We start from the raw sequence: 11060 nt of genomic DNA, 5'->3' as shown, positions 1-11060 counted from the left end.
CAAACAAAGTGAGCTTTGTTCTGGAAGACAAACATTGACCATATACATCTATATGTTTCAAAGCACTCAATTAGAAACTGAACTTTGCCCCTTTCTCAGGCTTTGAAATATTCCGGCCCCAAACACAGGCCTTCATTCTCCTTTGGCATGGGCATCCCTCTTCCTCTCCTGCTCCTGCACACCATATGGCTTCCGACCCTGGGACAAATTCTGCACTGATTTATGGCCTCTGCAGTCCAAGGGACTGACCTATGGCATAAATCTGGGGGGCAGAGGACATGGGCAGCCTGCATGTTCCTCCCTACACTGCCCCTGCTCCCGGGCTCTCGTCTCCACCAGCCAACAATGAGGGATTTACACCCCACGCTGGGAGCAGATCTGGGCTCAGGGCACATCAGGGCAACCCAGCAAGCGATAAGAGCTAACAGGATGGACACCACGTGTGCCAGTACACCCTGAAACACCCTCCAACAGAGAGAGGGGACACACTGCCCAGCTGGCAGTGGAGGGTCCAGGCAGTGGAGGTGCCTCGGGTGGGTGAATGCTGCTGAGCCCTCTGGCTCTGCCACCACCACAGGGCATCACCTTTGGAAGGCTGGGCAAAAGGCACCCACTGGATGACAAAGCAAGAGTAATCCAGACTGGTCCCTCTGTAAGCAAAATAATTCCCAAAGAGGAGTGAGCACCATTAGTTTTTAAGGCACTACAGCCCATCTTCCCATCTCGAGACAACAGACACTTGGACACGTAAAACATGCACACTGAGGCTAAAAGGCAGCCAGAGCCATGGACCAAGAGGGGATTGCCTTTGTTTCCGCTACAGTCTGGCAAAGAAAACAGCAAGTCCTGCAAGATAATCATGGACAATAGGGCGAGTTGCATTTACTGACAGGCCCAGCAGCCCAGGCCAGGGCATTCCCCAAGCTGCTGCCCAGGGGCTGCTCTCCAGAGGCTGCTCACAGCCATCCAAAACACCACTGCCAGCACCGGGGACACGTGCAGGATTGTACATCACGGGAAAGAAAAGGAGGACAATTTAATTTTCACTTTTTGTTCATCTTACTTACCGTTCCATTCCACTAAGCTTGAAAATGAAGCAAAGTGATCAAATTCACTTTTTTATTTATAGCCATTTTCGCAACTTTTCCCTGAAAACAGCACAGGGTGTTTACACCGACATGAGAAATTGATTGACGCATTTTGGGAGCATTTCCTAAACACCCATCATCAAGAAAATATCTACATGGACTTAAACTTCCTGAGCTCTCTAAAGTAACCGATTTTGCCAAGGGTTTTTTTCAGTGTCTGTACTGCTTATGTATTTAAACACATCTTCTCTGCCACTCTCCGGATTCTTTTCCACAGCATTGGGGCGGGGGTTTTTTTCCCCCCCATCCAAACCTACAAGTTTCCCGAGATAAATGCAACACTCAGTGAGGGATTTTAACACTATAAATCAGATGATACCACAATCACGGTTCAATGAAAGAAGCAAAAATCAAATCAAATCAAACAAAGAGATCCCATCATCCCCTGCCGCATCCTCCCTCCTCCCCTTTCCCACCCAACCAGCAGCTCTGGAGTCCATAAAGGAGATGGGAGCAGAGCAGCTCTGCCCATACACTGCTAAGCACAAAGTCAAGCATATGAAATATGCTACGCACTCTGCGTTTGCTTTGTTGTTTTCACTCACCCGCTGAAAAGGGCAACGGCAAGCTCAAAGAGAAACACCTAGTGATGTGCAGCACCTTCTGCAATCTGCTCTAGCCAACAGCCCCTTCGTTCCCATGGACTACACAGCAACACAAGTCCTGCGGGGCTTGCCCGGAGTGTCCGTGGGCTCGCTGAGCTGCCCTCGCCCCAACGCCACTGCGGGCACCAGCAGAGCCAAGCCAACTTTACACGGCAATAAATTTTTTATTCAAATGAGCTTGTCAACACCAATTACCCCAACCACAAGTGCCAAATACCAAGAAGCACTGTCAAGAACTCAGGGAGGCTACTGCAGCCCCTGTTCCACTCCAGAAACACCAAGTTTGGGATGCAGTCTGAGGTCCCTGGGCATGGCAGGGCCAGGACCCTCCATCAGCACAAAGGAGCCTCCCCTGCTCTCTCTTGCAGCTCCTTTTCAGTTTCCTACATATGCTTTGTCTGCCAAAAGTAACAATTCACACAAACCCATTCATGACCAAAAATCATGAAAAAAAATACTATTTTGTGCTGTGGAAAGCCCCAGCAATATAACACATATTAAAAAAAACCCAAAAAACCCCAAAAACCAATAATTTTTTTCCTCAGAAACATGTTATAAGGTATGATAGCTGGCAGGATTATTCTGGAAGCCTGCATGAGTTCCAGCAATATTAGCATGACACAGTTTCAACTCAGTATGTTTCACTGCTACAAGCAGGAAACAAAAATTCCAGAAAAAACTCTCAGCACATGATCAAATCACCACACCGAGTACCTTTTTTTTCTGTAATATTTTATTTTATTTATATAGAAATACTTAAAAAAACATGAAGTAGCACCATTACTTAAGTTTTACTTTTATTATGTAGAACTTTAAATGTCAGAAAAATAAAACTCTTGATACAATTTCAAATCTTGTCTCAGCAAATATAATATTAGTATTTGACCATGAGGTTAAAGGCCCTTTATCATAAAATAAAATATACTTTGTTTTTAAACTTTGCTCAGTAAAGTACATTTAAGCTCAAGTAACGTCACCTACATATACATAAACAAGTGGTAAACAAATGTATTAAAATAGAAATACTAAAACTATAGTGGTGCAACAGAATTTTTGTAATTTCCACTGAATTCTATTTATACAAATGTTAGAAAGCTTCAACAGTTCCTTTTGACATATGTTTATACATTTCCATTTTTGTAATAATATAGAATAAAATATGCTTTATATCACTGAATAGAAAATATGCTGGGTGAAGCAGATTTAAAAGATTTTTTTCTGAACCTATAAAATCTCCATCCCAACAGAATACTGTTCAAAGCATTACACATTTTATGGTTTGTAATTCCGTTCACAATTGTGTGATATTAAAATAATACAGTGTTCTTTGCCATAAGGCCATACTAAAATAAAAAAGATTTAACCCAGCTACAAAAAGTTCACTGAACTTAAATTAAAATACTTGTAAACATCTTTGCAATATGAAATATAATTTTTCAAGTCAAAAAAGAATAAAATACTTCAATCTGTATTAATGCAATTTATCTTTAAAACCTTTAAACGTTTTTAATATATATAAGAGATATGTTACAGTTTTGTTGGTTTTTTTTTCTTTTTTTTTTTTTAAAGTCTGATAAAGCTGCAGTATCATGGTTTTTCACAGGAACTTCTTGCCCTTTCAAGAACATTCAGAAAAGTATCCACCCATAGATTTAATTATTTTGTAATAAGCATCCTAGAACTACCAGCACGTTTTACTAACAGTCCACACACCATTGTCATCATCATAAGCATCTTCTACTTTCAATTTTTTTTTCTGGTTTTTTCTTTTTTTTGTTTGTTTGTTTGTTTATAAAAAAAAAGGGGAGTTTTGGAAGCTTCGTATTAAAGTACAGTGTAAAAACTAGCCTAGCACTAGAATGGAGTCGCCCGTTATTATTTATAGCATGCACCCGCTGTCACACCACCCCCCAGCCCTCCCTCGGCCGCAGCCCGCACCCCTCGGCGGGCAGCAGCCCCGGCCCCGCCGGCCCCCCCCGTTCGTGCCCGGCCCGGCCCGGCCCGGGCCCCCCGCCCCCGGCGCTCAGGAGAAGATGCGGATGGCCTGGGTGACGGCGCTGTGGCACACGGGGCACTGCGGCTCCGTCTTCTCGCAGATGCGGTTGGCGCACTCCATGCAGAAGAGGTTGTGGCCGCAGGGCACCAGCGCCGCGATCACCTCGCTCTCGAAGCACACCGAGCAGTCGCGGCTGCCCTTCCGCCGCACGCCGGAGGAGGAGCAGGAGGAGCTGGACGACGAGCTGGAGGAGGAGGAGGAGGAGGAGGCGGAGGAGTCGGAGGGCAGCCCGGGCAGGTGGGCTCCCAGCCCGTTGGCGTACAGCGGGTAGGAGGCGGCCAGCAGCCGCCCGCCGGGGTCGCTGCGCACCCGCCGCGCCAGCGGGTGCTCGGTGCCGGCCGCGCTGCCGTGCAGGGGCGGGGAGAGCCGCGCCGGGGGCGGGGCGGCGCCGCGCCGGGGGCCGCTCACCAGCAGCGCCAGGTTGGCATTGGCGGGCGCGGCGCCCGGGAAGGCGGCGGCGGCGGCGGCGGGCGAGGGCGCGGGCGAGGGCGGCGCGGCGGGGCCGCGCTCGAACTGCGGCCAGAGCAGGGCGGCCCCGGGCGGCGGGGCGGGCGCCAGGTCGAAGCCGGGCGGCGAGTCGAAGGGCAGCTCGGAGCAGCAGTCCGGGGAGGAGAGGACGTCGCCGCCGCCCCCGCCGTACACGTAGCCGTTGGCGCTGTTGTTGTTGTTGTTGCCGTTGTGCGAGAAGCTCAGCGCCGGGCTCGGGGGGCTGTAGTCGGCCAGGCGGGCGCTGCCGCCCCCCCCGGTGCCGCCCCCGAAGTAGGAGTCGGTGGAGGCGCTGCCCAGCGAGCTGGAGCTGTCGTTGCGGTAGTTGCAGAAGGGCTTGCGGCCCGGGGTGGGTGTGATGCTGGGCGGCGTGGGCTTGCTCCAGAGGCTGCCCGTGCCGTTCAGCTCGAAGCCCACGTCCGTGCCGTTGGCGTGGAAGTCGTTCTCGTCCGTCAGCTCGATGATGCCGCCGGTGCGCATGGCGATGTGCGCCTCGATCTCCTCCCGGGCCCGGTCCACGTTCTCTGGCATGCCCGTCACCTCAAAGACCGGCTCCTTGTCCCGGCTCGGGGTCACGATGTACGTGTGCGTCTGCTGCTGGATGCGCTTGATGGTGGCCCCCTTGGGCCCCACGACCAAGCCCACCACGCGATAAGGCACCCGCACCTGGATGGTGGTTTGACCGGGCAGGTTCGGGGGGCCGGGAACGGTGCCGTTCAGGGCTGTGTTCTTGTTCCGCGAGGCTCGGATCATGGAGAAGTGCTCGGCCGCAGAGATGATCTCCCTGCGGGCCATGGCCACATCTTCCTTTCTGCCCGTCACAACAAAGAGCGGCTCCTCCCCGCGAACCGGGGTCTTGATGTAGGTGTTGGTCTTTGCCCGCAGAGCTTTGATTTTACAACCTGGGAACGAGATGCGGGAGATGGAGGGCGAAGGGGAGGAGGAGGAAGGGGAGGTGGTGGGGGAGAACCGGTTACAACCCATTGTTTGGGTGCAGCTAGGGAGGGGAAAAAAAAAAAAACAAAACACACCCACCCGAAACACATTGCCCCCAACCCCAGGTGATCGCTGGCATCTCGTCCGGGAGCCTCGGTCACGGTGTAAAGTAATGTCAGCCCACAGCCCTGGCACACGCCCAAAGGCATCGCAAGTGGCCACCGACACATCTGCCATGCAAACTGCCCCAAAACTACCAACGTGCAGTTCACAGGGTCGGCAACACAGGGGGAAAAAAAAAAAAAAGAGGAGCGAGGGGGAAAAAAAAAAAAAAAAAAAAAAAAGGAGCGTGCAGGAAAACTGCACGGCCAGAAAAAAAATAAAATAAAATGCAAGCAGCCCTCACAAATCAACACACTCGCCAGTCCACATTCCTGCTCAGCACTTTCCTTTTGGAAAAATAAAATCAGTTCTTAAGGTGAGGAGCAGAGGCTGTACCGAATGAGCCATATTCCCCACTGCGGATGCTTTATTCCAATCCCATTGTTCCACTTCTCCACTCCATTTCTCTTCCTTAAAAATAATCCACGATTTCTAACTCTGGGGTGGTGGGGGGGGGGGGGGGGGGGGGAAGGACCGAGGCTCCCATTTTCCTCCCGTTTCCTCTTGCAAATCTTAACTTTTGCAGCCGGAGGAAAGGACAGATTTTTATTATTTTCGTGATTTTTTTCCCCAACCCGGCAGCTGAAAGTGCATCTCGAAACTGATGCATAACGCTCCTGGGAAACATCACGTCTGCTGCTGCACTTTCTTTGTCTGGGGGAAGCCGGCACTGGCCACCACCGCACGGCTGCAGCGTTCCTGGGAATGGCCAGTGTCGCATCTGAGCCGCCCGCCCGGCAGCGCGGAGGGGAGACCCGCGCCCCCACACCCCCTCGCATGCAGGCACCCACCTTGTCTCCCCACTATCTCAGCGACATGTTCCGAGCTGGGCACCGGGACGCATTCAGTCATGTTCACGCTCTTTTTCCGAGGCTCGTTGTCGTAAATGGAGCCCGTCTCGTCGTTGTCCAGCCCCAGCAGGGAGAGCTGATCCAGGGCGATCTGAAGGGCTCTTTGGTCATCCAGGGTCTCTCCCCCGCCACCACCACCACCGCCGCCGCCGCCGCCGCCGCCGCCGCTCCCGTTCCTCTCCATGTCTGCAAAAAGCGAGCTGGGCATAGTCCCTGTGTGTGGTGCACCCTCCGCCTGCGCTCGGCTCAGTAGTAAGAGATCAGACACAAAGGAGAACCCAAGGCAGATGGCCAGCAGAAGAGAAGGGAAGGGAGGGTGGGCGACTGCTGGAGACCGGGGAATTGTTGCCTTTTGCTTGTATATTTTGTATCTTTTTTGCTTTTTTTTTTTTCCTCCTCTCAGTGCAATCCGGTTTATAAGATGTTCTCAGGACCCCCCCCCACGACTCCCCCCCCGAGCTTTTTTTCGGTTGGCTTTTTTTTTTTTTCCTTTTTTTTTTTTTTTTTGTCGGCTGGGGGTGGGGTGGGGGGGGGGGGGTGGGAAGAGGATAAGCGAGAGGAGCTCCGATGGCTTCCCCCCCTCGAGTTCCTCGCCGGCCACAATGCCAAGCGGCGGCAGCGTTTCTTTAAGGAGCCCCTCCCAGGCTCCACTCCACTCACTCAGCGTTTTTTTTTTCCTCCTCTCCCCTCCTCTGTCTGAGGCTCTGCTGCAGCCAGACGGCTCTGGAGAGGCGGGCGGGCGCGGGGCGGGGAGCGGGGGCCGCGCCGGGCGCCGCAGCGTAAGCGCCGCTCGCTGTCACCGCGCGCCGCCGCCGCGCGCCGCGATTGGCCGGGGCGGCGCGGAGGGGCCGGCGCTGCCCCCCCGGCCCGGCCCGGCCCCGCTCTTTGTTGTCGGCTGCCGAACAATGCCGGGCCCCGGCCCGCCGGCCGCTGTTTCCCTCCCCCTCCACCACCCCCCCACCCACCACCCCGCGCCCCCGAGCGCCCGCCGCCAGCCCCACCTGAGCGCCGGCGGAGGGGGCTGCGCTTGGGGTGGGTTTTTTGCGGCGGGGGGCGGGGTGGTTTGCGGTGGGGTGGTGGTGGTGGTGGTGGTGGTGGTGGTGGTGGGGGGGGGGGGTGCCCTTTGTGCGCCGCCGGGCTCGGGAGCAGCAGCGCTGCCGCCGCTCGCCGGCAGCGCCGCAGAGCCCCCGGCACCGCCCCCGCACCGGCCCCGGCCCCGCGCCGGCAGCGCCGCCGCCCCTTCACCGGCCCCGCGGGCGGCGGCCGCGGGCGCGCGGAACCCCCCGCCGGCTCCCGCGCGGCCCCGCCCGGCGCGCGCCCCGCGCCTGCGCGCCCCTCCCTCCCCGCTCCCTCCCTCCCTCCCTCAGTGCGCCCGCGCCGAGCCGCGGCCGGGCCGGGCGGGGGCCGGGCGGGGGCCGGGCGGGGGCCGGGCGGGGGCCGGGCGGGGGCCGGGCGGGGGCCGGACGGGGCAGACCGGGCCGGGCGGTGGGGCCGTGCTGCGGGGCCGTGCTGCGGGGCCGTGCTGCGGCCCGCCCTCAGGGCGCTGCAGCCCCGGCGGGCGCGGGTCCGAGCGGGTGGGAGCCGCGGCCCCGCCCTGCCCGGCTCGGCGCGCCCCGGGCGCGGGGTGACGGCCGTGACCCGAGCTCGGTGACACCTCGGTCCCAGCGGGACTGGCCCCGCAGCGGGCGCGTTTCTGCTCATAAAGAGCCCGAAGGGTGCGAACGCCTCCCGCGCAGCTGCTCCAGCGTAGCGGCACCAGCACCTTACCCCCGTCTTGCTAAAGCAGTAGAAAATAAATCACCTCTGCCTCTTCCTTGGACCTCGTGCGACCAAATGACTTTCTTTCACCTCTGCCAGCCCAGGACCCTTCAACCAGCAAAAGTAGTTTTTTTGTCAAGTACCCTATCACAAAGACCTCCCCTCCTGGCAGAATTAGACGTGAAAGTGCCCTCACCGTTGTCATAAAAACACCATCATCACATTTTAGTTCTCCAGCTCTTCTCCGTGTGTCTATAAGCACCCATACTCTGTCCTTGCCAGCTGTCAGGTACAAAACGGTGACTTTTTCAGAGTAATCATATAATAAGCAATTGTTTTGCAGTATCAGGTGTGACAGGGACAGACGTTTACAAGTGCACCCAGATCTGTTTAGCCAGCTGCCTGTACAAACAAGTGTAACAAGTCACAGGTAATTGTTTACATGCAGTGTTTATTGCAAATTACTGTCACTTCCTCAGGATGTTTGAATGTTGTATAACAAAGCTCCAGTGGATTGTTTTCTAGCAAGGGTACACACTGGCGATGTGCTTTCCTAAGCCCTGAGTTTGTCCCATCAACTAAGGAAACTGAAGTTTCATATTTAAAAGATTACTTATTTTACAAATTTATTTCCATAGGCAGCAGTGGTGATTTCCATTGGGTAAACAAGAGATTACTTGTAAGTGCCCAAGGATCCATAAGGCTTATAACAACAAAATAATGCTCTTTGTTATTGAATAAAATAATAATTTAAAAAAAGGTCTGCTTCTTTGCAATCTTTTTAATTCAAGGAGTCTAAAATCTGTGAGACAGAACATCACTGTACCCATTTACCAGACAGGGGCAGGACAGGATAGAGATGAGATGAGGGAAAGACACGGTGTAGAGCATTAGTGGCGTTGGAGTCCAACAGTGAGAGTCATAAATACTGAAATGCAAAGATACGAGAAGAGCGGTTGGGTTGTGCTTGGATTTTACCTGTTCTTTGTTTCGTTTCTTCACCTGACTTACCCATTTTTTTCTCCCTTCCCCTTCCTACCCCATCTGCTTAAACTTATCACTGTACTCTACTGAACAAGGAGAAAAAGGGAAAAAAGTTATCTTCAGATTTATGTTCCTCCATAGAAAAAATAATCCCAAAGCAAGATTCCAGGCAGAGCTGGCTTCATTTCTTAATGTTAAGCTGGGAGCTCTAATTAAAAATGTTTAAAATGCATTTCAGAATGAGCACGATACTTCTGGGGAGCAGGGGGAGAAGAAGATGCATTTCTGGGAGACTGAGCACGCACCGGTGTTCCAAGAGCCCCATGAATCCTGTGGAATGCTCCAACATCTCAAGGACTATTACTTTTTTTAGTATTTTAGAAGGCATTTAAGAGCAAACTACACGGAATAATAACAATTAAAAAGTTATACTGATGTACCTTAAAACCCCCATGCACCAGCAGCGCAGCCCCCGGGGAGCACAGCAGCTATGCAGTGGTACGTTCATACAGCAGCAAGCAACGTGCACCAGATTCACACAAATCTACTCCCTCCACAAAAGTATTGCTTCAGAATAACTTAATCAGGTCTAAATTAAAGTGTTATCTATCTACAGAACGCCTTTCGTTCCATAAAACCTTGAAACATGCACAGAATTAAACTCCATCTCTGGGGGAGAGACCAACCATCTACCTAGCAATTTACAGCAACTTAACAAAAGCAGGAAGGGAGGATATATTACAGGCAAATACAGGACTCATTGCAGGAGGAGTGTAATTCTCAGTCCTTTTAGTTTCTCTCTGTTATCATTTCCCATTTGTGACAGAAGTAATAAAACTTCCTTCCTCCAACCTTTATTTAATTAAAGTGTAAGGTCTTTGGGGCAGTGAGCTTACTGTGTGTATATATACAGCAGCTAGCATGAAGAGGTCATGAATTCATCTCAGGCCTTTAAATACTCCTCTAAATACAAAGCATTAACAATAATAAGAATAGGATATAATTTTCATTTAGAATAGATGAGTCTTCTGTTTTCGGTTATCACAAAGAATAAATTACGTGCATCTCAGGGAATAACTAAATTAAAGATTAAGGGAAAGTATTTCATACCAGAGACTTGTAACTGCTCTATTCTAGTTTTTTACTCCTAAGGACACTGCTGCCCACTGTTACAGCATTTACTCAAAATTCTTATTTGCCATAATATTACAAAATAACATCCCAAATTCCACAGGCCAGATCATCAGTAAGTGTAGGGGTATAGTTTATTCTGAGGCAGTGCATGTGATTACTGTGATAACATACCCAAATTAACCTTTTGCATGTGCAATAAACTGCAATTAGCAATCTGCAGACAAATGACAAGTTCCTTCGTTTCCTGTAATATGCAGCAATACACAAGCCAGATTTCCTATTGAATCCCATATTAACCTACATTCGGTGGCAGTGAAATCTCAGAGCACTGTGTCAGAATTTATCATCTTTCAATGATGTTAGCTCCACCTCTTGACAGTTCTAGACAGGGTGTTTATAAACAACTCATCCATAATCTGACCAATTTCAGCTGAAAATGTTTATCATTTTTTCACCAGTTGTTCCAGCCACTTCAGATGCTTTTATTAAGGGATGGGCAGAGCTCTCAAAACAGTATGGTTGTGTTAATAAACGACAAGAAATAAAATGGAGATTGAGTAGTGAGTGGCTTTGTGATGCCTCTCTGAGCTGGTAGGAGGCTCAGGGGTAGGGAAGCTGCAGAAGTGCCTCTTTCCCTTGTGATAGGGAATGTCACATCAGAAAATATAAAACGGGAGGATGATGTTTCCACATGCACTTTCATCCCCATAATTCCACACCTCTCCCTGTTGCAGAATTCATTTGCAAAATATTTTTTTAAAAACAAAGATCTTCTGGGACAACTTGTGAAAAGCAATGTTGCTGCAAACCAGAAAAAGTCTCGCACCTTTAACAGTCACCATCAGTCTCTGAAAATGTTGATACAGTACCACAAACCTGAGCCAGTTCCTAGCAGCTTTACTAAAGCACTTGTTTCCAGTACAACAAAACAAAAAAGATT

At 51.5% G+C, this 11060-nt stretch overlaps 1 protein-coding gene across 2 annotated transcripts; it reads right to left on the bottom strand.

Annotated features, from left to right (window-relative positions):
* Nucleotides 1–2468: 2468 nt before the first annotated feature.
* On the bottom strand, nt 2469–7417 carry MEX3B (mex-3 RNA binding family member B). 2 transcript variants are annotated; one of them, XM_048318166.1, is made up of 3 exons: nt 7246–7417; nt 6185–6430; nt 2469–5197 (listed from the first exon to the last, which is right to left on the bottom strand). In XM_048318166.1, the coding sequence occupies exons 2-3, from the start codon at nt 6426–6428 to the stop codon at nt 3777–3779; spliced, it is 1665 nt and encodes a 554-aa protein (XP_048174123.1). In that variant the 5' UTR covers nt 6429–6430; nt 7246–7417; the 3' UTR covers nt 2469–3776. The 2 variants fall into 2 exon arrangements, with proteins under 2 accessions (XP_048174123.1, XP_048174122.1); XM_048318165.1 differs by lacking the exon at nt 7246–7417 and having other exon boundaries at nt 6185–6739.
* Nucleotides 7418–11060: the final 3643 nt, after the last annotated feature.

This window comes from Corvus hawaiiensis, chromosome 13 (assembly GCF_020740725.1).
Source record: "Corvus hawaiiensis isolate bCorHaw1 chromosome 13, bCorHaw1.pri.cur, whole genome shotgun sequence".
NCBI lineage: Eukaryota > Metazoa > Chordata > Aves > Passeriformes > Corvidae > Corvus > Corvus hawaiiensis.
Note: the sequence above shows the minus strand (reverse complement) of the source record. Positions and strands in the feature narration are given on the sequence as shown.